The following is a 26158-nucleotide window of genomic DNA, read 5'->3' on the forward strand; positions in this document are numbered from 1 at the left end:
TTACCGGGCGAGTTGCTGCAGAAGACAGACCAGCGACGAGGCCCTCGCTCTCTGCAGCTCGTCCAGCTGCAGCTCCTGATAGAGCAAATGGAGAACGTAGAAGAGGGAGGGAATGTAGGGGAACAGAGGAGCTGAACTGTCCAACTTCAGCACTGCACTGGAAGGAGGAGACGCCTGGGATAGAAAGAAAACAGGACAAAAAAGAGAGGCTCAGCAACCACAGCATGCTCATGAGGGAAGACAGACTCATTGCACAGGAGGAACATACCAATATTCAGTCCAGTCCAGTTAAAAAAAATATTGGTAGCAACTAATTCATAAGAAACATTTTTAATGAATTATTCATCATTAAACATATCCTTCAGATGCTGTTATGTATACAAGTATGTTTGCTGTTGCTCTTATTAAACCAGATTTGTCGACCTTGACAGAAATGTTTATTCTTAATATTGTATTGAGATCACCAATTCTGAAAATCCAGTCTGTTTGAGTTGAGATTACTTTGTCTTACACCTACAATATTTTTGCAGTCTCGTGTTTTTCTATCCTGTCTGGAACGCACATCTTTTTTACTCCTTCATGTAAACCTAAATGAAAACAGTGTGAAGTGTCCATCACAGACACCAGAGCAAAAGTTGGGTCCTAAAAAGCATCCAGGAAAACTTCATAGTTTTCTGCTTTGAATCAACTGCAAGGGTGCAAAATAAGGATGTTAAATGCTGTCACAACTGTAAGAACCATGCATTTGTGGGATGAACAGAGATAGCTGAGTATTTGGGTTGAGCTCTTCGCGTTTTGAGATTATGGCACTTGTTGGATGAGCAGCAAATGCATTTTAATTCCAAATGTGGCTTCATTTGAAATATTCATTGCCAAGGAAATGCTGTTAAAAGAAAGAAAAAAGGTCTAACAGATCCTTAATGCAATTACTTTTTGTAGCTGTCATAGGTAACGCAGTTTGCAGAATCTTAGATATAGAGCACGACAGAAAATTAACTTAATGCATTTACCACACTCTGCATGTTACAGTACAAAACAACACCTCTCTTAAACATTCTGTATCTCTAAAATAAACGGTAATCATTCACTTATAACAGAATGTAAAAGTATCCAACAACAAAAACATGTGAGGATATAAACAACGGTGATAGAAGCACCTTAAAGAATATAAAATAGAAGCACTGTGCAAACAAAAATGAACATGAAAGCATCATTCGTAATCAAAAAATGGAGAGAACAGCAGGAAAAGCAGACTGCACGTAATGCAGAGATTCAAACAGAAGGGGTTACATACGGAGGGCATGTCCTCAGTTTCAGAGGAGACTGAGTTGTTGGAGTCGCTGGACTTCACGGCACCACACACGGACTGGGAGGTCGTCTGGTGGTGATAACGGGACCCTAACAGGTAATCCCAGTCCTACAGAGGGAAAAGGATGCAGAAAGGGTGAAAATGCAGGTACGCAGAGCGCATGCAATACTGATGCAAACTCAAAAGAATTCTATTTCTGTATTGTAGAGGGTGTTTTGCCTTTTGTGTAGGTATAAGACGTGGCTACAAAAGCTTCACCGCATGTGGGCAGTATAAAGATGGGTAGTTGCAGCAACAAAGAGGGAGGATGACTCATACATTTCATGAGGACACACACGCACACACGCACACAGCCTCCAGCTGATTGACATTTGCCAGTCAGGTTTTGCAGACATACACAGATTACTGGAGAACCCTCCACCTCCAATCAGGAGGGATTTCAGTTTGAGGGTTCACACACTAATATGTAGGTTGATTGAAGTGTAGGTCAAGGTCAAACTAAAGGGCTCAAGCAAAAAATATGATTCTGTCACAAGTAGAAATGCTTGAAAATGTGCAGTAGTGTAATGTTTGTGAGAGGAAGGAGGGAGGAGTGCTTATATAAGAATAGGGGGTTCCCTTCAATAGTTCCCTTATGTTTACAGAAAGTTTTCAAAGTTTCTTTGTCAAGAAAACGTCACGCAACTAGACGATTGAGAATATAGTTACTTATTTAATACACATTGAACCTCGACTCAGCCTTGTTTTGTCCACCGCTGCATTGAATTCTCCCCTGACGCTCAGTGAACGTTATGTATTCCAGGAGTTTTAACATTTTAGACAATGTGCATTTTAAAGTCTTACTTCGTATATCTCGACAATAATTTTGAGATTAGCATGGATAACAAAAATAATCAATGTTAAGCCTCAAAATCTTCAAGACTATTTTTTTGGTTGTGACCCCAACATGACAGCAGCTCCATTTTTTTGTCACTCACCTCATCAGAGCCTCCATCAGATGGACGGGCCTTCTTGGCAGCAATCACCGGAGAGAGAGGCACTTCAAAATGCAGCTGTATGAGGAAGGTGGAGAATACGGTGCAAGGTCAAGAACCAAGAATGGCGAGCTGAAGTTTAAATTAGGGGTTTTTCAAGTTAATGACAGAAAACACCGGCAAAATCAGCCAAAGGTCTGCCCCAGGGTGTCCAAATGATTCACAAACAAATAGGCATGAACACTTGCGGATTATAACAAGAAACGTCAAAAGAAAAATAAATATTCACATTCTGCGTCCAGGTCAGACGCTCCGTGTTGTATCCCATCAGCGTCATGAAGCAGGTGACAAACAGGCTCCACTCGGCGTGGACGCTGAGACCCCCCGGAGCATTGTAGATGTTGTACCACTTCACCAAAACCTGTTAAAGTCAGATTTCGCACAGTTTGAAGAAAGGAATTCCTGTACAACATCAAAATCATTCCAGTAAAGGAAAACAAATCCGTGTTACTTATTGTCCCATCAGATCTGCGGGTCATTTAAACCGATCTGTGCTTTTGCTCTAGAACAGAGGTGTCAAAAATAAAGCACGTGGGCCAAAACTGGCCTGCAAGAGACTCCAAAGTGGCCTGCCAAGCTTTTACTCCATGTGAAAATGATGTGGAATCACTCGGATAATTGACCTTTAAATAAGGTCATGGCAGTATATGTGATTCTGAGTTAACACACATCAACCCCATGAAGATTTTTTTTCTTTTTTTTTGTGTAGCCTATTCTTTAAGAAATAAATCAAATCATCGAATCACAAACCTTCATGGCGGCTTCTTTGGGCAGGATGAAACGGATCGCTTGGAGGCACTTTGAAACTGAAATAGATTGCACAGAAAAAAGGAAGTGCTAAGAAACAGCGGGAAAACAGATTTAAGAATCCATTTATAGAGAGCAGAAACATCAACATAAGCCAGGAAGCTCTTCATTCACAAAAACACTTAAGGTCTTTTGTTTTTGACAGTAGTTGGCATCGCTGTGTTTCAGTCGTCATTGAGCTACATGTTAAATTTGGGGAAAGCGCTTCAGAGAATGGGAGGAAAACAATCCTTTTTCTTAAATAAGTGGATGAGAGACAGGATGAGTTTTAGAAAATATTATTTAAGTGTATATAGACAAACATGGATTTCAAATTAGCTATTTGCTCTCAGTGCACAAATCTGGGTTCACTTTAACTTATACAATCAAATAAAACTGTCAGAAAACAAAAAAGGAGTTTAAAGGTAACCACCTATACTGCAGTAGTTAGTGCCATTGTGTCTCATCTCAATGCTCTGACCAATAAGATTCCTAATCAGTGCCACTGGGCTTTCTTAATTGAACAACCAGAGTAGGAAAGGTCAAAGAAGAGGTGGATAAATGCCATTTCATTAGCGGAGGAAAGTCTCGTCTGTAGGATCGATTACTAAATAATGGGACTCAATGCAATGCCCGGACACAGAGAGAGCCAATCGAGGCAGACGCAGTAAACCTGAAGGCTTCAGAATAAGTTCTGCGTTTGTTGCTTCTCAGTATTGTCAGCTGAGATCAGGTCCCATAAGATGGACAAAGCGGTATATAGACAAAAGCTGTGCTTTGACTATTCAAATATTTTTTGAGCGATCATTCCCATAAAATGGGAAGCACCACATTGATATTTGTTATATAACTGATCCATTTTTGGGACTATTTCGATGAGCATTTGAACTGATCTAAGACATTCACACGTTCACTCCACTGTTTGTCCGAATGGGGATTTTAACAGGGGACCCTTTCAACTCCCACCGGATGCTCCGAGTGGAATTACAAGATCCTGTTTGAGGATAGAACGAGTGTCACTGAGGTTCTGGGTGAGAGCAGATGTTAAGAACTGAACAGACCGAGGAAGCCATTAGCGGGAAACAACGCAGAAGATGAACCAGCTAACCTCCACTTTAATTGACAAGAAAATAAAACCCATCATCACTATAATTCATATTAATCATCCGATGTTCTTCGTCATCAGCAAGGTTTTTATTTTGAGACATGGACTCATGGAAATATATACATTTACAAGACTGTCAAACTGTCCATTTTACCAGCTGAACGAACTTTGCTGGCACGGAAACAAAACAGCAATTAGATGTTTCGTGTCAAAATGTTTAGTACGGAGAGGCAAAGCTCTGCAGAGTGAAGTAAACTTTGCTGACTGATACTGGAGCAAGTGTCATCCACAAAACTATCAATTTCTCAATAAAACAAATCCAATGCACTGCATGAACTCATGGTGTGATGAAATCCAATATGCATGAGTAACTGCATGATTACGTACACCACGGCAGGCTACCTTTGAGGAAATAAAAGCAAAGAACGGAGCAGTTGTTCTTGTACCATGAGGAAACAGGAAGTCGACTGAGAATGAGGATGTGCAGCAGTGAGAATGTGGAGCGCAGCAAGTCGGTGATTGAGAAATTTTAGATTCTTTCAGAATATTGTCAAAGGTCCATACGTTAAATCATCCTGCCTGCCTATCTTTCACCTGAAATGAACAAAATCACACACCGCGTGGCTTCCTGTAAGAGATTTTAGTAGCTTTGTAAAGTTTCAAAGCAGCTACACTGTGCTACAATGTCGACTTTAGAAAACGAGTGTATAACAGTAACCTTGACGGAAAAATGCTGTTCTGTTGATGTGAAGGTGAAAACTGCTACAATGTAAGTGCAGCAGATGCTGTTGCCAAACTTTGATACAGCATATAATGTACTGTATTATACATAGTACAAAAGGAATAAATCAAAACAAATATAAATATACAATATTCCCATAATTTTCTCTACAGGTGCGTTTTAAACAAGTTAATGATGAGCAATCCCCGAACAGCAGAAAGGTGGATTCAAGACAAAGACTCAGAGAGGTGGGAATAATAATGAAAAAGAGGCTGATTTACCTTTATTTGTAAAAATTCAAGAAAAACACTACAGATATTGTGGTCTTTCGAATGAGGTTCAAATTCAACATTTCCCAGGAGGAGCATGCAAAGATGTCTATCCTGGCATTTGATGTGTTTCAAAGCTTTTTTTTTTTTCCTCTGTGGAAGAAAATCGTGTTTTAATTTTCCAATTGAGATTGTCAAATAAACGAGGTTCTCATATATTTTCCTTTCCATGAGTAGACACAAAAAGACTCACTTGTATTCAACTACAAGTTAAGTTAAAGGTGCATTAAGGAGTTTTTCAACCTTAAAAATACTTATTTTCCACCATAAATATGTTACACATTTTTAATGATGTGTACAATGTGCCCTGACATATTCATTACAAGTACCTCTAACAGCGCTAAGTTGTCACTTGAAAGTTGCAGTGTCGGTCCGGCACCAGAATTTTTTTCAAGAGAATTTGAAAGGAATGACGTAATGCGCGCTCCGGCTGGTTAGGCTTCGTTTTGTCCGCCATTACTCCGCCAGATGCTTAGTGAGCAACAACTGAGCAGGATCTTCCAGAAAGTAAGAAAAGACTGGCTTCCAGCATTGCCACAGCTCCAGCACAGACTCCACCAGGTAAAAGAAACTTAAATTTTACTTGACCGCTTCTAAACGAGCGAAGACGGAGTCCCCCTCTTCCATACACGCGAGCTACAGGGACGAGTTTTTCACTAAGCTGCATTACGCCCAAGGCCTGCAGGGGGCGCTGTTTCGCATAAAACGTGCAAACTCCTTAATGCACCTTTAAACTCTAGGTTAAATTAAAAAAAATCCTTGTGTTTATCTTTTTTTGCAGTCTGCTTTAGATATGAAAAATTATCAAAAGAAAAGGACGACTTGATGTAAAAACATAAAATGGCTTCTGATCATTCTCCGAGACAAAACAAAAAAAATATTGCAACAAAATACTACCAGTGGGAAGCTATGAGTCCGTCTTGTTATGGCATCCTCAATACGTCACTGAGCAACAACGCCAAGAGGCTCTCAAACCTAATTTTAAAGAGCGAACTGCTCTGACTCAGCCGTCTGAGTCTGTGTGTGTCAGTAGGTGTGGGATCAGACCGACAATGGATGATGGACGAAACACTGAACTCTTCATAGGTTAATGCTCCGTATTGTTTTCATGTTTACATATCTATTGTGTGTGTGTGTGTGTGTGTGTGTGTGTGTGTCTCACCGAGCTCTGAAGTAGCAATCTCTGGGACAGAGATCCTCAGCATTGTTCCACTGTTTAGTTCCTGAGGATGGAAACAGGTTGTGCAGTTATTCAGGTCCCTGAAGTTTAATTTCATATCAGCACACTGGATCGGCTGCAGTTTTCATGCTCCTGTCTGGAAAAAGTGAGCAGGAGCATGGCCCAATTTCACTATAATTCATAGTCTGAAATACCCCTGCAAACATTTACACATTGGCATCAAAGAAATTATTGTGACCTGGGAAGTAAATTCAACTCTTTTCTTCGCTGTAATTTATTTCAACTATTTCAAAAAGCTGTGTTCAAAATAAACTAGAGACCAAAGATTTTGTGTTGCTTCTTTGTCATCTTCTCTCCTGCTGGACTGGTTAAATAAATAAATATGCGGCAGCACAAAGAGTCGCCGGCGCTGCAGCCGGCTGGATTGGTCACAATTAAGTGTTCAGACTGACACATCAAGGGCTCAGACAGACATTCAACGGCAAGCAAACGGGAAACAGCAACCTGCAGACACTGATTTTGCAGTTTTATACAAGAAAAAAAAGCCACAATAAACTGATTTATCAAGCACAGCAGCAGGTCGCAACCTTAACCTTCAATAACTCCCATCGATCCTCTTTATGGACATTGGGGGCTGAATTTCGACTCTAATATCAAATGCTTGTTTTTGGACTGCAGACGTGCAAACAAAAAAGAAATCAATATCATCTTGCAGCTTGCAGGAAAGTATATTTTATTACGTTATGCCCTAAAAGCAAAAGAAAATGTGGAAAAAGAGGAGTTGAATGATACCAGTTAAACATGCTGGAGGTTGTGGTCTGATGTCCTGAAAGCACAATCAAACCTACCAGAGTCACCCGATTGCACACCGGATCCCGCAAGGACTGGATGCAAAGTGTGGCTTGGTGATGTGAATAATCTTCCAAAAATGAGCTCTCCTGGTGTTTAGTGGGAGTATCCCTCATCCCTGTCACTGGTGAAGGTATGAAGTCCTAAAAGAAAGGGATGTGGGAAAAACAGGTGACGGAAAAGTAAAGCATGACAATTATAAAGAAACGAGCAGCCAAGATGTGAACTAAAAAAAAAATGTAAATGAACTACTTCTTTTATACTAATAATTTACACAAAGCACCTGAAAACTGGAAAGTTTGAGATTACGCCCTCGTTCAAGCTGATAATTAAAATAGATAAGGACAAAAGTAATCAGGCGTCAGTGTTGACTGTGACTGATTCACACGCACAGAGCAAATGGAATAGACAAGCTTGCAGCACATGGCAGTACCTCATCCAGTCTGAAGTGGAGTCTGCTGCCCATGTTCGCCGGTGTGCTGTAGTTGTCTATTGTGCTGAGCTGAGGGATGTGGTTGGTCAGGCCGAAAGTGGGCGACAAGAGGCCAGGGACGAACACCTTACTGACCTGAAGGGACGCCAACGCAGAAATCTTAGGACTGGGATCTACAGAGTGAGAAACTGTGTGTCTCAAGCCGTGCGCTTACCCTGGTGACCCCTGTGTAGAGAACCAGACTGCCACAGGCCTCCAGAACCAACATGGCATCTATAGTCTGATGAGCAGGGTTATCAGAACCAGTTCAACAGTCTGCTGCTAACATTTCTATTAAAAACTGCTGACATTTCATCACCTTAGAGACAAAACATTTCACTTTGAAGTGAGTGTGCATAACTTATATGATTAGGAATAAATGAAGAAATGACTGTGAGGACGAAATTGTTTTGCCAAAGCAGGAAGCGAAAATTTCTTAAATTTGATGGTTAATCTGGAATTTTATGACTGCTATCAATTTATTATTTATAATTTAGAAGAAACAGAGAGAAGCAAACATTTTTATCATTCAATTTTAGTGAAACCTTTGCAAGATGAAGTTTCAGTTTCATGTTAATAACTGATAGATACTCCACCTACTGTTGCGTTGGCTTATTTGTCTCAGCATTCACTGTATTGTGTGTTCATTGGAATACATTTTTAAATTAGTTAAAGTTGCTTCCTATCATGTCTAATTTGGTCATTTTTATTTGTGCTCTAGCATCAACAAAACATCTATTTCCAGAAGGAAATATTCTTCGGATCATTTCCTTTAAAGTTCCTAACTATCCAACGATCATTATACATTTAAAAGCCAAATAAATAACTCTGCTTCCTGTTTCATTTCAACACTAAGTCCAAATCATATCATCTTGACTATGCCTAAAAGCACTGATTTGCTACCATGTGAGTAAGTAGGTTTCAGTGAGCATTGTACCTGCAGAGGTTCGGCATCTTTGGCAGGAATGGTTGTAACAGAGGGGAAAATGAGCTGAGACGTGTCGTTGCTCTCAATGAACTTCACACATCTGTGGGGAAAAAAATACAATTGAACATTAAATTTTGACATAACTCTTAAAATGGGTGGAAACAAAGATGTGGAGAGAAAAGCAGACGACTGGTTGGTCTGAACTAAATGTGTCAAGAAGAGTGAATTGACCTGAGCTGTTGGTGAGATTCCACCAGGAAACAGAGGTAGGAATTTTCACAGAGGTCAGAAGTCAGGAACACTTTAGATGCCTGGCTGCTCATTTCTCTGAAAATACAAACAAACCATGAAGATTCAGGTACAGCAACATGCTGGTTTTGTCCACACGATATACATGTTAGCGATAGTTTCTTAAATACTGATAATGAAAGCAAAAATAAGTGATCTATATCAAATTAAATGATTTATATCTACAATCTATTTCATAACGAAATCTGACAAAAAAAATAGGGGAAACACGACTAAACATCAGAACAAAATATCAAGGAGGTTCCATTAAAATATATTTGAACTCGTTGTTGCTGTAAGTGAATCTGAAAAGTGTACAGATCCAGTGGACATCAGCTCTGCCAAGGTACCTTTGGGATCCAGCTGTGATCGCTTCACTCCATAGCTGCTCCATGCACAGGACCGGGATGATGGGCTCCATCTCCGGCATCAGAATCGTCTCATTAATAGTGCTGTGTGGCGAGCTCAAAACATCGTGGTGCCCCCTGGGAGAAGGGCTGTGGAAAGACGCGTTGAACCGAGCTGCACCTGAGAAGGACGGCGCCGCCATGCCTGGAGAGTGGGCACGGCTGGGAGACAGCCACAGCAGGAGAAAACACACACCTGAGTGTCTGGCTGTTGATGTGGGTATCATGAAGGGCTGTAACATTGTGAATTATTTCATCTATTATTGGATGAAGTGGTTTTTAATTACGTGTAAGTCAACTATCGTCAACCAAAGGACAATATTTGATTTATTAAAATATGGAACCATAAGAACCAAAAAACATTCACATTCATGCAGTGAAAAACTGATCATTTTCAACATGTACATGGTGAGTTCAAGCTGGAATTCATCTCCATCAGTCTGCAAAAGAAAATAGCATAAACGTCTTAAATTTTAAAGTGAACTCACCTCAATGCAGCCATGTTGGATATATTCTGAGATTGAACTCGGGAGTGAAGGCCTGGAGAGGATGTCATGATCCTGCTCTGGTGTCTGTGCAGAGCATTATGGTAGAGAGGAGAGCTGCCACCAACAGTACAGCTGGAGGACAAAAACAAATGAGACAGACAGCTGTGGATACATAGCTTGAAAAGTAATGATTTTATTTGAAGCTTCTTTTTTTTTTTACCAAACTGATGAAACTATGACCAGACTATGATTTCTTGTTTTGCTTCATGAATGAAAACTAAAGCTCTTCAATAAGCATTGAATCAACCCATCAGTCATTCTTTTTTACCTTGGTCCAGTACCAGGAACGATTCCAGGTGCACAGTTTCCACCAGGAGAGTCAAGACGGGAGATATTGCGTAGATGAGGGCTGAGGAAGCTTGAAGACATGAGACCCAGCGGCCTGCCTGCAGGCTCTGTTGAGCAGCGCAGGACAGTAGAACATTCCTGAAGGCAGCCAGAAGCTCCAAGTTAGCGGAAAACCTGTATGTGTGTGCGTGCGAGTGTGTATAATCACTCACATCATTTGTGACTTTGCGCAGAGCCCAGACAGCGTGTGTTCCCTGTAATGTGTCATATGACACAACTATAGAAGGCTGGCAGCAGGTGAAGACGATTTTCATGGTGCAGTCTGACAGGTACTGCACATGAGAGCCTTCAAACAAACAAATAAGGACATATTTAGGTGAAATAATATCATTTAAAAAAAGAGACAGAGGTATAGTGTGTGTGCCCCATACCTGTATGTTTACACACTACAGGTGCAATCTCATCTAGAGGATGCAGCATGCTGAAGACTGTGGGCAGAGGCTCCCTGTAGATTAAAAAAAAATGTGTTACAGTTATTCTGAACATATTTTGCTCACAGATTTAAATTTGTGCAATGTAAGCCAGTACCCGGGGACACCCAGGTGTGCATCCGTCATTGTGTTTTTCCTTTCCAACAAAAGTCCAAATTTGGTCGCCCAGGCTTTTGAGACCTTGAGAGGAGACGATAGGACAGAAAGACATTTCATTCCAACAGTGACAGTGTCACACTGAAGGCAGCATTTGAAAAGAAAGCTTATGGTCAATCAAGAGAAGAGTGTTCACGGTAAACACAAAGGCAGAAGCTCATAATAAAACAGACTGATATAGAGATTTTAGAGACTACTTATTTCAATATGTTGTCATTATTCTGGTTGGTCAAACAATGGTCCATTCCCTCAGAACATCACTGATCTGACTAATGCTCAAACATAATAAAATTCAGTATTTCATAAAAGAAAATGAATAACTTGGAAAATATATTATCTAAAAAACAAAGTGATGATCTGTTGTGAATTATCGGGCTGTTTAGAAACCAACTATATGTTTAATTCAGCTGCAGCTTCCTGTGGAAATAATGGTGTTCATTAACATTCATCTCACCTGGAAGGGCAGTGGTGAGAGGAAATCCTTTCCCGTTACAGAGTGAATGTTGATGCAGTTACTCTGGACAATACACACTGTGTGCTCCACGTCTTCCTCTGCAAATGAACATTCAAACACATTTTCAGACCAAATTCGATACCACGACAACAGCAACAACAGAATTAATATGAAAAGATGTTCAATGATGACATACCGTCTTTGTCATTGTCAGGGATAGTGAAGTTACACCACAAGGCCTGAAAAAAAAGCACCACAACACTGTATCAATTTGAAGAGGAAGAACAATGTACCCAGCGCTAATAAATTCAACAAATCTATTGCAAAAACTACATCTCACCTCAAATCACTTTATCGTCACAAAAAATAAGGACAATATAAAATGTGTACTTGACACTCTAATTCAATTAAAATGAACAAATTCCTGACAAAAATCATTCATTCTTCAATCAGACAGAAGAAGAGACTGACTATAGTCTGGAAACAATTCTCAGTAACACACCTGCTGTACTGGGCTGTCGACAGTGAAGGCCTTATACACACTCGAGGCTTGCAAACGACTGCCCTTGCTCCAAACAACCACATTTCCTGCTGTGTAAAGCTCGTCTTCAAAGTCCACCTCCTCCTCCTCCTTGACTCCCATGCAGCCCTTCCTGAGCTGCCAGCATTCCTGTCAATCAGAACATTATTGGATTCATACAAATAAAACACTGAAAATGCAATTAATTGCATTGTGTATTTATTATTTAGACAAAACAAAATGTGCAATATTACCGAAATGTGATTACTTTCCCAAATGCAGAATTATGGATTTAACTTATATCAACTAAACTTACTTTCCTCCCTGAGTGCAGTCATGCTTTGAATTATTCTAACATCAATAACTTTTTCAGCATTCTTCTAACAGAACTGCCATTTGCTGGTGCAATATCAGTTCCTGTACTCGCACCTTCTCCCTCTCCTGCAGACTGACTTCCTGCAGGGACCCCACCAGGCCAGCGGCACCGTCTGATGACCACAGCTCAGATGCAGGCTGGAGCTCCCTGAGCTGCAGGTTGAAGGCATTTGGATGGTTCCTGCAGTGCTCACGGCCAAATGGGACAAACGACTGCAATTCCCCTGCTGCGATCATCGTGGCTGTCTCTTCATACACGACTTCCGACATGAGTTCCAGATATCAGCATTATTTCTGTGAGGAAAAGCAACAAGGAATACCCAAAAGAATTAACAAATAGACAATAAACATTTGTCCGCATGTTCTGACCAATTTGACATACAGGTAAGTGCAACAAGGATGTCAGAGTGATATGTCACTAGAACAGGTGCAATCAAGTCTTGATTTTTCAAGTCCATAAGGGTGCGTTCATGTAAAGCGGTTTTTGGGCAATTTAAGTTGGGCAGTTTAAATGATCTACCGACTGCGCTGCACAAATAATGGATTTATAAAGCACAATTGGTATATTGTGACCATCACCCCAAAGCACCTGACATTCTCACAGCTTCCAATATTTGGTTTCATTTCCATCAGCTCAGCTGTGTAGTACAATGGGACCGTTTTGGTGGAGCAGTAAGGGAGACAGCGCTTCTTTCTCATTCTCTAAAAGAAAACTCAATCCACAACATACACTGAGCCAGATATGGGTTAAAATATTAAAATGTAAAAGTGTATGTTCCCCTCTTCCTTTGTTCTAATGTGGCTGTTTGTTTTACACTTTAGATAAAGGCACATACAAATCTTGCTGTCAATTTTGAGGCAGGAAACCTTTGGTTTGCCTGACACACAACCAGAAATCGCAACTTCAACTGCAAATACGCATAAATACCATAGACCTACTTTCTACGAAATAGAACAAACTTCCACTCCAAACAAGATTATGTAAGAACTAAGTGGTTGTTTATTGTTGTTGACGTTTACTGGCTTTTGAAGGTAGTATCTGTACCAAATCCATGACAAAATTCCAAGTTATTGTAGGAGGCCTTGAGACAGTGAAATAAATGATGTATAAATATTAGGTTTGATCACCTTTATGATTCTGTTAACGCTGACAGCAGAGCCGCGAGCTAACCAAAAGTTTTTACATCAGAACTACATCAATACCAATAATTGGCAGACTGCAAAATGATGCTTGTTATCAAAATGACCACATTGAAATACTCAAAGCTGCAATTCAGTGCCGAAATATGAATTATTCTCTTGTAATGGTGTGATAAATGCAGTTATTGTGACTCCATTAGCACGCTAGCTAGAGCTACCCGCAGCTAGCTCTGAGTTAGCAGGAAGACATTCCGCCACTAACCTGATAATAAGGAATAATCTGGCTCTTGTCGCGGAGTCCTTGTATTTCCTCTCTGTGAGTATTGCTTGAGCACGGACCTGTCGACATAAAAGCACTTCAGACAGGGTGACAATCGGAGGAGCTGGCTACGGCAGACTTTCAAACGAGCGCGGACATCTTTGCTATCCCGACAGGCTCTGTATCCACGAATCAGCCAATCAGAGGCGAGGAGAGGGGGAGCTCGGCGGTGATTGGCTGCTTCAGTCCCGAGAGCAAAAGTTTTTTCCTTCCTCAGCTCCATCATAAATCCAACAGATAAAAAAGAAGCGAGGGTTGAGGTTTATTTCTCTCAAAGTGGTTCATTTTGTGAAAGTTTCTCTTTGTTGTGGCGCAGCATATATCAATGTTTAACTGTCATTTTCATGCTTTCACATGTAAACAAAAGAGCAGCGTAGCTACACACACACACACACACACACACACAAAAACCAAACAGTTACTACCAAAAATTACCACAGTATCATCAAAGGAAATTCTTGTGCAAAATACAATGAAACATTTTTGTAGCTGTTGCTTTATGCGTATTTTTACAAACTCAAAATTGACAGAACAGCAGAAGACTAGTTTGACTCGTCTTTCATGTTCGCTTCACTAATAGTTCAGGTTGTCAGTGTTGTGTGTGTGTGTCTGCTATGCTTAAGAATTATATGTTTATTAAAAAATCAATGTTTTCTTTTACGTTTTTCTCTGTGGTTTAGTAGACTGATTTGAAGCTGCGTGGCCTGGTTTTGGCTCACGGACCTTGTGTTTGACACCCCTACTTTTAGTGTTGTTTCGTAGAATATTTTTGCAAAATTAGAGGAAAATTCATCATTTAATTATGAGTGTGCGTGTGTGCATGTGTGCGTGCATGCGTGTGTGTAGCTTTCCAAATGAAGAGTATGTAAGTACACTTTCACTTATATAAGTATAACCTGCATAATACAATGTGCCAGAAAGCTTTGGTTTTCCTGTCATCCAGTTTCATACTTTTTAAAATCTGTTTTATCTATTTATGAGCTTGAAAATTTGTCTTTTTATACCATCACTGAGATTTAAGAATCACCTGTAAACCTTTATAGGCAGGAGACAAAGTCAGCTTCAGACACTCTGCATTTATCACTATATGAAAGCTGTGTTCTGAGTAAAGATAACAAGCCTATCTTATCATAGATACTTAATTACATGTTAAAATATCCCTCCATCAATCCATCTATCCATCCATGCTGTTTAACCACTTTCTCCTAGTCCGGGTCACTGTGATGGTAAATGTGAGGGACGATAATCGATGTAGGAAAGAGACCGTCACTCCAATTAAGAATAAATAAGCTGATATTTATAAGGGGAAGTAGCAAATAATTACTTGCATCTGCCAGAAGTCATACCATTTTCAATTCTTTTCCAGGCCTTAGATAAAAAAAAAAAATCTTACAAAAGGCTATTTTACATGTTTTCAGTTTAACTAATTTCTTTATTAACACTATATTCACTTGTTTATTCTTACAATTATTAAATGCAATAACCTCCACCCCCCCCCAAAAAAAAAACAAATTGACAGACTGTATACTCACATGCGCATCTCTGTTTGCATTAAAGCAATGAAATTCAACATAAGGCAAAGAGATTATATTGCGCAGGAAATTGGGAGTCTGTGTGATCTGATGGATGTTGCAGAACAACAAAGTAAGATCTGACTGAGTTAAGTCTCCCAGACAATATGAGTGCAGCTCCCTGGGTGGCAAGCATGTCAGGAAAGAGAGAAATAAAGTGAGAAACTACCTTATCTATGAAATGAAATTGGGAACTATTAAGGTGAAAGACAGATTAGTTTAAGAAACAAAGTTTGTTTGTAGTAATCTGACTTTATAATATTTTATTTTGCACTTGAATTTCAACAATTAAACCTAAATCTAAGTGACATATGCTCCTTTTGCTTTTCCATCTGATTTACATCTCTTAGTTTCAAGAGAATGTGGTGATTAAAGAGTCTTTGCAAACAATCTTCAGCAGTGTCCAAAGCACTCTACGCTGTTAATCGGTCACCCAATCACACAGAAACACATACACTGATGACTGCCATGCAATGTCTTGAATCCACCCATTTGGAGCAATTTAGGGTTTGGCGTCTTTCTCAAGGACATGTTGACATAAGGACAGCTTGACTTATGGGATCTAATCTACAAACTTGCTGTAAGACAATAATATCTGAGCCATAGTCAACACGTAACTGTTCAAGAGTAGAAAGATATTTGCCATCATTATAGTTTTCTCATCGAGATTAAACCAATGGATCTGGGTCTGTGCATGATCATCACTCACTGGTCATTTCTGTGTTTAGCCGGCATGTTGCTCCTGCACATGGGTTTTCTGCAGCTCTTATCCAATTTTCTTCCCACAGCCCCAAAAAACATGCAGTTCAGTAAAAAATTCCTGTAGGCAGGAATGTGATTGTGTGACCAGTAAAGCGGTGCAACCTCCCTTCTCCCACAGGTATTTTATCAGAATTCATGAATAGAACATGTCTGTTAATCCTGATTGGATTGTAATGTCCAGATAATTGACTTTTATGTTGTGTTTAAGTAATAAAAGCAATCCAACTACTCTGCTTCTTTAGAAAAACGAAGTTCCCCATGACGGCATTTGTAAATCTGCAATATGAAATGACAATATTGAACATTTTTCTAAATGCATTGGGTAAAATTCATATTTTTTGATGCCTGCTCATGAAGACAGGGACTTTCAGTTGTATAACTCACCAGCAAACTTACAAAAGCAAGACAGACACCTCATTACACCTCATTTAGCTGCAGCATGTTGGCTGTTTGCGGTGAGGTCATCCTGCCATGACAGATGCTCAGATTTCATTACTGCAGAGCTGCTGAAGCATCCGTGATCAACAAATGTCTGCGGTGACGCACTCGTGCTGAAGCTGACCGGGGAGGGACCATGACAGAGCCGCACTTAGGCAACAGGGCTCATCATTTGAGAGAAATTACCTAAATTCTCCAGGTGAACAGTGAAGGAAGAATCTCTCGAGATTGGTGAGTTCGGCTCTGCTTCACAAACGCGTCTCATTCAGGCGCTGCTGGATGAAAAATACAGCTTCCAAATGTTTCGTATGATTCAGCAATCTGTGTGAAGTTGATCATTTCCAGGTTAGCTTGACACTACATCACAGAGGTGTTGAGTTGGTTTGTTGGACTGTTATGTTTGATCCAATCTTTTGTTCTTTAAAGATGCAAAAGAATGTCTTGAATGCAATCAGTCCTTATATAGTTATTGCAAATAAATCAATGTAAGTGTTATTCTTCTGTTTTAAAACATGTAAATTATGTATTCAAGCTTTAATTTGTGCATCACAGTGACAGAAAATTGAAGGTATTTCAAAAGAGGGAATATAGGTATGGAAATGAGTAAGATAAGATAAGATAAGATAAGATAAGATAAGATAAGATAAGATAAGATAAAGAGAAAAATAATGTGACAAGTGAGTGTTAGAGGCCCAAGTTCAGATACCAATTGCAGAAGGAACCTACATCCAGTGCAAAAATGAATCAAATCTACAATGTACATTTCAATAATTTCCTGTAAAAGAGAGGAAACTAAAACACCTTTAAATAAGAGTTTACTAATTTACTTCAAAACATTCCAAACATTCCCAGCGGTGGCTGGAATCGACTTCAGCCCTCTGCTACCCTTGCCTGGAATAATGCATTGTAGAATATGATTGAATAGATGGATGGCAGATAAGGCTTCACTGATCTCTGTCTTACCACAGTGTCCACACCAGTGCCTTTAAGACACACAATCTGTTGCTGTTTAAAAAAACAAAACTTTAATTTGGCCACACACTTTCCACAGTTTATAACAATAAAAAGAAATCATGTGGTTCCTGAAGAGAATCACATGGATAGCCACATTTTGACGTGTCATTTCAGTTTGCAGGTCGTCACTTTGGAGATGATTCTGACTCGTTCAGGTGTTTAGGTGACCCAGCGTGCACATTAGCCAAGCGCCTCCTGCTTGAGATGCAGCTATTACCTGACAATATCACTTTCACCTGTTTGAGGACTTAAAATGCCTGCAGTGAAAAAGAAATTAGTGCGGTTAGACGATATTACCTTTCTCCTTCTGCAAAGAGCTCTCAGGTGATGCAAGCCGAGAGGGAAAATGACTCTAAAATTATCTGTATAGACAGATAGATAGATAGATAGATAGATAGATAGATAGATAGATAGATAGATAGATCATATTAGTGTGGTTTCCAGTCAAAGCTTTGTAATCTGATTGGTCCCCATGAGAGGAAGACTGTGGTGCATTGTGGGTGCAGTTTTGCTGGTTAATGAAAGCCAGTGATGGAAATGTGAGTGTGCATAAGTGTGTCTTGCACCAATTAAAGTCTGGAGATAGCATTGCTCTACGTAATGTCTGCCATGGGGCTGAATCCAGGCCAAACGTATTTATGTATTTAGTTCAGTTAGGCTCCAATGAAAGAGCTCTGGTGCACTAATTGAACTGTACAGGAGGCCCTTCACCAAAACCAAGGGCTGCATTCAGAGACCCCCAGGGACCAGAGATCTGACGAAGGCCCATCTGACACAGAGACGACAAGGTGTGGCAAAACCAAAAGGTTTATTTGCTGTGCAAAATACAAATACATGGAAAAATGTGTTAAAATCAATGCTAAATGCTGCTCAAACTTGCTTTACTGTGTTGACATGGTTGTGTGTGGAGCATGAATTGGAGGCCAGTCTCTTTTAGAGCTATCATTGATGTAAGTCTTTGCAAAAAATTATTTGGAGATATGTGCGGTAAAACTAAATGCCATGTTCTTTAATAGGTATACAACCAACGCATTTGAAAAAGGTCAATAAGTTGCATGTTTATTGAATTTAACGCGTTGAGCCAAATGCCAGGTTTGACGATACCGCATTTGAACAAAGACGTTTGTTTTGAAAATCAGCATTGAACTCAGGTTAGGATTACTGCTGTGAAAGTGAAACACAAATACACTGAGACTGCAAGAAGCTTTTACATTTTGCATGTCTTGAGCTACTAGGGTCAATGTTGACCACAAAAAAAAAAAAATCTCATGGCCATTTAAAAAAAAAAATCTGTGTCAAAATTTGGAGATGTTAGTATCTTCAGTGCTGTTTTATTCTCTTCAATCCATACAATGTTGAAATTAGTTTATGGTTATTTTACATAAATCTATACACAATCCTTTTTATACTTTTTTGTTTTCTGTCCGTCTTATGAAAACTACTGCCTTTTTGGTGTGATTGATGTTTTTATCACCAGGAACTTCCAGGATTTCTTCCCCCTGATTAGAAGGCAGGGCAGGAGACAGGCGTCTCGCAGACAATACGACGCCCTTCATCCACACACTGCAAATCAACAGTCTGCTTTCCTCAAGGCAACAAGCCATTCATGAATCCACGGTCATGGATTTCATAATTGTCTGTTTCCCTCTGACAACAGTGGACAACTGCATTTTAGAAACTTCTTTAAAGTTTTGGACAATAGATACACACTGATCTCCAGACAAATAAATTCCGAGAAACGAATCCCTGTGTTGGTGAACAAGGTTAAAAATGATTCTGGAGGAGCTGGACACACAGTGGTCTGTTCTCACTAACAGCTGACCTCCGGTCTGATCGCAGGCTACCCTCCTCTCCCAGAGTAACCACCCGTGTGTGTTCCAAATCAAAGTATTCCTCGGCGCTTCAGTCCGACCTGCTGCGCTGCAGGCGTGTTACGGGAAGACACACTGGAGAGCAAATTGCCTGAGCCATCGAAGCGATAATGGTAGAATGTGGTGTTCGTCAGAAAATAAGCTGCATCGTAACCGACACTGCTGTCAATATTAAATGACCCTTCAAGGTTCAGATGCCACAGCAGCATCGTGATGACCGTGAGAGTGAGGGAGAGAATTTAGATAATGAACACTTGTGGGAGGCCATGAGATCAGAGTTACCCTGGTCAACCGGTGAACGTCTCTCCTGTTTTGCTCACTCTTTCCCGTTAGTTGTGAACGATGACATGAAGGATGGGAGGAAGATCTCTCTTGCTATTGCTAAAACATCAGTTCACCCACCGGAACAGCACTTTCCAAAACATACAGACCCTGACACTTATTTTGTGTATTTTGAGACCCTTTGATCTGGGAATTGGGGAACATAATGGAGAATGTTGGAGATGCAACACAGTTAGGGAGCACTGATGTGGATCTATCAGGTAACTCAAATGTCCACAAGGCTGTCCATAAGCTTCACAAGAAGCACAGCTCAGGCCAGGACATTACATAGCATTACATAGATTAGCAAATACTTCGATGTCCAGGGCTCTGGCTCAAATACAACAGATGTGTGCTGTCAGTGCAGTACTTGCCGCTTCAGCAGCAGTTCAGAGAGGTTTTAGTCGAGTAATGAGACTCCACCAAGAACATTCAGGTCACATGTTCACAATGGTCACAAAACCAAACCAAGCAACACACCAGGTGTATGCTGGATTAGATGAGTGGTTTTCTTATTCAGTGGACACAGACTGACATGTGTTGCTTGTACAATACCAACTCTTTCTCATTGGACTCTTTCTCATTCAAGTCAGTATGTCTTTTCATTTTCCATTTTTTTTTCCATGCATCATATTGAAAAAAATGGTATCATGAGGCTAAAAAGCTCCAGTGAAAAGTTCCACTGAGCAGAAGCTGTGAATGTTCTTTTATTGTTGTAGTAACTAATAATTCCATCACTTTTAATGCTGTATCATTTGAGTACTGACTGACAGAACACCGATAAACACACAAAGGAAGAGAGAAAAATTTAAGAGATCAAAACTTCAAAAAAAGGTGGAAAAAACATATAAACAGAAAATATTAAATGTGCATGAATCTCAGTTTTTTCAGTGTTGTTATAGTTTAAAAGTGTTTTTTTTTTTGTTTGTTTGTTTTTGAAAAAAGGAAATGCACGCCAGATAAACCATTCAGATAAACAGCTGTTATCGGAGGATGAAGTTAGGACCTTTGTTGCAAATGTGTAAATTGCATTACAGCGCTAATACTGCTCATTTCCCAAATTTCATCCGGTAGTGCAGGAATACTGTGTGTCTGAATGCAGTCTGCGTCCTGCTGCAGTGAACCTGGTCCAACCGTCTGGGGAGTTGAGCTTTAATTTATCAGATTATTCTCCTCTGGTTGTGGACGGCAATCTATCACCGAACCCACGTAGGCCCACGTCAAGGCTGGAAGAAAACAGTTTTCCCACATGGGACACGGAAATCAGTTTGACGCTGGCACCTGTGACGACAGTTCTGATGAGTGTGAAGGCCTGCTGTCTGTTGTCTGCGTAATGTCATCCTCACAGAAGTATCGCTGGTGCGACGGCTCACCGTACAGAGATGAAGAGTTCTCTATCTGACGGTTCCTGCTCCAGCGGTCAGCCATAACATTACAGGCTTTGTAAGTTGTCCTGTAAGTTGTGAATTAGTGTTTGAGCACATTTTTTGTCCTCGGGTAACTACATTTCCTCCCTTTGACCCAATTATGAGACAGTTTGGGTCAGTTTGGTCCTTATCAAACTGACTCAAATTCTTATGCTTGCTCATTTTTCCTCACATGTCCACTTTCAGCCAAAAGTTTTCTCTAATGTACCCCTCCCAACAAACAGATGCCATGATAAACTGATAATCTGGCTTATTCAACTTTATCTGTCAGTGGCCAAAATCTCCTGAGTGACTGATTTTAATGATATGTTAAAGATTCAGAGAACTCAATTCGTTAACCGATCACTGCATTTTGATACAGATCTCAGTTGATGATCTGTAGGTGATCAAAATAATTACTTTAGGGACCAAACATGTCCATACTAGACATAGATTTACATCAGTTTCCCAAGGAAACTCCAATACTTCAATACAAATACAATGCTCCAATACTTCCATGTGAAGTTAAACAGAAGCCAGAAATCTTAGAGTGATCATGGACTCTGAGTCTGACTTGTTATATCACTGTAAAACAGTCAAAAAAAGAAAAAAAACATATTATCATCCATTGACTAATAATAACAGATATCTTATATGTCTACAAACCAAACACATGGTTTAGATCCAGTCCATCTCAAAATGTCTCTTTCTGTCAGGAGCCACCTGGATCAAACCTGCTCTCTGTTCAAAAGTCGGAATCAATCATGCAGAAGATGCTTTTAGTTTTAATGTTTGGAACAAACTGTACCTGGAAACTTCAACAAGCTTCCAAATGAAAACCTCCAAAAGCCGACATGGTTTTCTTTGATGGCCTTGACGTTTTCTGTTTTATTCAATTTTAAAGTGTTTTGTCCTTGTTCCCTCCCATGTAGAAATCTAGATTTTTTTTTTTTTTTATTGTAAATGTTACTGATGTGAATAATTTATTACTATAGCCCTGGACTGTCATTTGAACTGTCTGTACCATATTTCACTTCATTTTCAGTCTGTGCAACTTTTTTTTAACTTTCACCTCCCTTCATCTTTCTCTTTCTGTCTATTTTTCTCTTCATGAAGTCTCCCTTGCTCCTCCTTTAGATCTCCATCTATCTCCATCCAATCTCAGTACCTTTTTTTTCCATTTGAGCACCTGTCAGAGAGAAAGAGATGAGCTGGAGCACCCAAAGAGACCCCAGCGAGCCCCGTCAGGCTGCCAGCTGTAATCTGCCATCAGAGCCGTCACTCCGTTGTTGGCTAATTGGATAAAGTGGTGGAGAGGAGGCACTCAGCAAGCCGGGGGATTCCCCTCATCTCCCCGGCTGGTGGGAGAGCTGTGACGCAGGGGGTTTGATTACAGAAAGCACAAGCAGAGACGAGACCTTGCAGATTCTATACAAAAAGGCTCAAATCAGAGTCGAATATGAGTCTGTTAGAGTTCATTTTGGGTTTTTTGCCCTTACTGTGCCTGACTGGGGATCAGTTGATGACCTTCCAATAAAAAAATGTTTTTAGTTTGATCCCTTCGCTCAGTTCAGATGCTAAAGGGAGGCTGAATGACAGAACACCGAGTTACTCCCAATAGAGTACAACAGTTTGCATGGTAATCATCACAACTGGTTGTTTGTGTGTGTGTGTGTGTGTGTGTGTGTGTGTGTGTGTGTGCATGAAATACACTTCACTGGTGGATCAGTGGCTAAAATCAGGCTGATTCTCAAAATTCAGGAAACATTCACATCAAAGTCTTTAAAAACAACAACATATAAAAAAGCACAAAAACAAGGAACGCTTGAGGAATTATATTGACAGATGAAATAAATAATCTTGGATGGGACCTTGATGAAAAAAAAACACAACATAGAAGAAAAACAGCATGACAATGATTAGAAAAGTACTTTCAGTATTTTCTTAGAGGTTCAAAGAGCTTGACTGAAGTTTCAAAACTTCATAACACCCCCGTGAACGGGAAAATGTATGGCACTACCATTAACGCTATAGCTACATGGCTGCTATCATACTAGCCTCGCAGGCTTGTTTTTCAGGGTAAGTTTGTAAAAACATGCATAATGCAACAGCTATTAAAGTTATTTTTGATGTTTGATTGTATTTTACACCAGAAGGATTCATTAAAATTGACTTCATGCTGAGACTGCAGTCATTTTCAGCAGCAACTGTTTGATTTTGTGAAAATAAAGACATTTACATCATCTGCACTACAAGAAAGACAAACTTTCATTTAACATTTACGGGTTATTATAGCACTATTTTACCAGTTCAGCTCACTCAAGATGAAACTGGGCAGCATTTGGCCCCGGAGCTTTCTGTTTCTGGTTCATATATATATTTCTGAAACCATTTTAATAGTATTCATAGTGTTTCATATAAAGTCAACAAAGTCTATAGAGTTATATGTTGGTATAAATATATTCTGTTTGTAATTGTGATCCGCGCCTTTACAAATGCTGCATTCACACTATACAGTGGCTAGAATACTGTACGTGTGCGTATGTGTGTACACATGTATGTGCATATGATCCATCACCACCAGAAAAAACAAAACAAAAAAAAGGTTTGAGATGCTTTAACAAAGGAATTGTGTTTCAAAACACCTAAACAAATCTTTTGCTTACATACTGGAGTGCATTTTAAAAACTGTGTTTTCTTTTTTAATGTATGGAACTAGAGAGGTCGAGTTGCTACTTTTTCATCTTTTTTTATTCCAGCATCTGTAATTCTAATTACGTAATGAATCCTTCTCCCTCTGGTAGTAACGGCAATCTGTGCCATCATGCACACAGAGGTGAGGCGGCCTGTTCCTCGTCTATAGGAACGTTTTCTTCCTCTACATTCCATCAACATCAACATAATAATGCTGATGTTTCCTCCATCAGCTTCCTCTTCCTGCAAGGATCTGTCTCCAATCACTGCTGTCAATTAGATCAGCTCCTTCTCCCATGGACTTCTGCCTAATCCACTTTTTCCCTGGACTGATCACATTAAGGTTCACATAGTGCCATCATGGCTGAGAAGAAGGAGGACAAGAAGAGGGGAGGAGGAGAGGAGGGATGAGGGCATCATCTGCTGACTGAGAGGAGTTATAAAGACCTGGGGAAAGCCAGAGACGCCGCTGATATGAGGCACAGCTAAATGAAATTTATGGTCATCGTCAGGCGCACGACAACGAATGCAAGCAGGAATACGGTATATCTTTCTCAGATTCCTCAGTAAAGATGAAAACATATCCAACATGTCAAAAGCAGAGTTCCACGCTGTGCGAGCAGTAAGTGGAAAAAGACCAATGTTCTAAATGTGTTCTAAATTCTTTTTTTGAGTAGTTTTAGATTATTTTGTGCTCCTGGAAGAAGGATCGACAAGTTAAAAACTGTCCCTTCTATTACTATTACATCTTTGTTGCTGATGGCCGAGATCTTCTTTCTCGCGTTCTCCTCCCCAGTCCAGTTCATGTTGTATGATTTCATTATCTCGGTTTACTTCTACATGATGTCTGTCCATCGTATAATGATGTCTTTGCTCAAATTCATGTATTTGCAAGATTTAAAGGATTTCTGTCAAATCACGATTCTGCAATCTCTGCACTGGCTTCCTGTGCGTCAATGGATCGACTTCCAGATCTGATCGTGACCTGAAAACACTGATTCCTTTTTCTTTTCTTTTCTTTTTTCAAACCACTACACTACCCTGTGGCCCTGGTGTGATCTGAGCTCATCCATTCATACATTCTAAATGCAACTGGAATCTTCTTGCCTAGTTTAGTTCCATGTCTTCAAATATCAAACTTCTTTTTAGGAACTACTGTGGTCACTAGAAAGGACAGTAGATGGACGTTGTACCCATTGTCATTGTCATTCTTATTCTGAAAGTATATAAAAAAAATATTCTCCATTCTTTGTCGTTCCACATGTCAATATGAAGAATAAGTGATATTGTTGTAGATTAAAAAACACAATGTGATGTAAATATTACATGTTCTGAAAAAGATTTTCAGCCAAAATTAGAATGTTGATTAAATAGATTTAGAGGAAATAGCAAAGTCGCTGCTATTAAAAAAAAAAATACAGACAAACTGAACATTCAGAAAAAAGAGAAAACTAAGTAAAACATGAAAACAAAAATGCCTTTTGAGACTTAAAAATATTCATCTTCTGATAGAAATGTGCTAGAAAATGTTTGCTTGGATGGATGGATGGATGGATGGATGAGGTGCCAGCTGCTTCCTGCAGGCTCACTGTGGATATTGTGGGAGGCTGCAGAGACTCCTCGGTCCTGTGTGCTCTTCTTTTGTGCAGAAAAACCCTGAACACAACCTAAAATAGAAAAAAGCATCAGAATCTTTGCAGACTGCCCATAAAACGTCTTTGTGGATTTATTTAAGGTGGTAATCTGCAAGATCCTTGTGCTAAGAGCTCACTTTGTGGTACTGAAGGAATAAGGTATAAATAGCACTGGTGGGATTTTGACAACATTGTTGTGGAATTAAGTATTTGTGTCAGAGGAGGGCATTGTGGGAAGCGAAAAGGGAAATGTTTCGGCTTAAAACTGGATCAAATACATCGCATGGAAATCTAAAACAAGCCATTAAATATCTACAGTGTGCTTTATAAGCACAACCAAACCACATTTTCCTCACATCACTCATAACTTAAACCAAATGAACAGCCAGTGATATTAAACATTGAATCCACCGTGAGCTTGGGTCTGCATCTAGAGCCTCAGGTGATTAACTTTTTTTTTTTTTTAAAGGAGTAATTCATGACAGTGTTTTATTATTTGGTTAATGTGCCATTCAGGTGATATTTTTCTGTTTCAAATATTGAAATAATCCTTCCCTGGTGGGGTGTCGGCTAACCTTCGAATTCCAGTAGTGGAACCATCCTCCAAATAAATAACCATGTCAAAGGTACAAGTTACAATGACTGTTGTCCATCATCATCATCGTCATCATCATCATCATCATCAAATACAGTATGATAGCAATGCTTTAAAGCCATCAGTACATCAAGGTGGCAGCCAAGTATTAAC

At 39.8% G+C, this 26158-nt stretch overlaps 1 protein-coding gene across 1 annotated transcript in view; it reads right to left on the minus strand.

Moving 5' to 3' along the window:
• Positions 1-13804, minus strand: part of anapc1 (anaphase promoting complex subunit 1) — a 53582-nt gene extending 39778 nt beyond the window's left edge. Inside the window, exons 1-22 of the mRNA XM_030106410.1 lie at positions 13643-13804; positions 12295-12534; positions 11848-12015; positions 11542-11584; positions 11346-11443; positions 10833-10915; positions 10676-10749; positions 10457-10590; positions 10225-10382; positions 9897-10028; positions 9352-9570; positions 8945-9040; positions 8723-8813; positions 7961-8026; positions 7747-7881; positions 7313-7456; positions 6447-6507; positions 3094-3149; positions 2573-2704; positions 2287-2361; positions 1295-1417; positions 5-174 (exon numbers count right to left, since the gene is read on the minus strand). Of these exons, the coding sequence (XP_029962270.1) occupies positions 5-174; positions 1295-1417; positions 2287-2361; positions 2573-2704; positions 3094-3149; positions 6447-6507; positions 7313-7456; positions 7747-7881; positions 7961-8026; positions 8723-8813; positions 8945-9040; positions 9352-9570; positions 9897-10028; positions 10225-10382; positions 10457-10590; positions 10676-10749; positions 10833-10915; positions 11346-11443; positions 11542-11584; positions 11848-12015; positions 12295-12510 (2474 nt within the window). The 5' untranslated portion in view covers positions 12511-12534; positions 13643-13804. The remainder of the gene's footprint in view (positions 1-4; positions 175-1294; positions 1418-2286; positions 2362-2572; positions 2705-3093; positions 3150-6446; positions 6508-7312; positions 7457-7746; positions 7882-7960; positions 8027-8722; positions 8814-8944; positions 9041-9351; positions 9571-9896; positions 10029-10224; positions 10383-10456; positions 10591-10675; positions 10750-10832; positions 10916-11345; positions 11444-11541; positions 11585-11847; positions 12016-12294; positions 12535-13642) is intronic.
• Positions 13805-26158: the final 12354 nt, after the last annotated feature.

Source organism: Salarias fasciatus, chromosome 13 (genome assembly GCF_902148845.1).
Source record: "Salarias fasciatus chromosome 13, fSalaFa1.1, whole genome shotgun sequence".
Taxonomy (NCBI): domain Eukaryota; kingdom Metazoa; phylum Chordata; class Actinopteri; order Blenniiformes; family Blenniidae; genus Salarias; species Salarias fasciatus.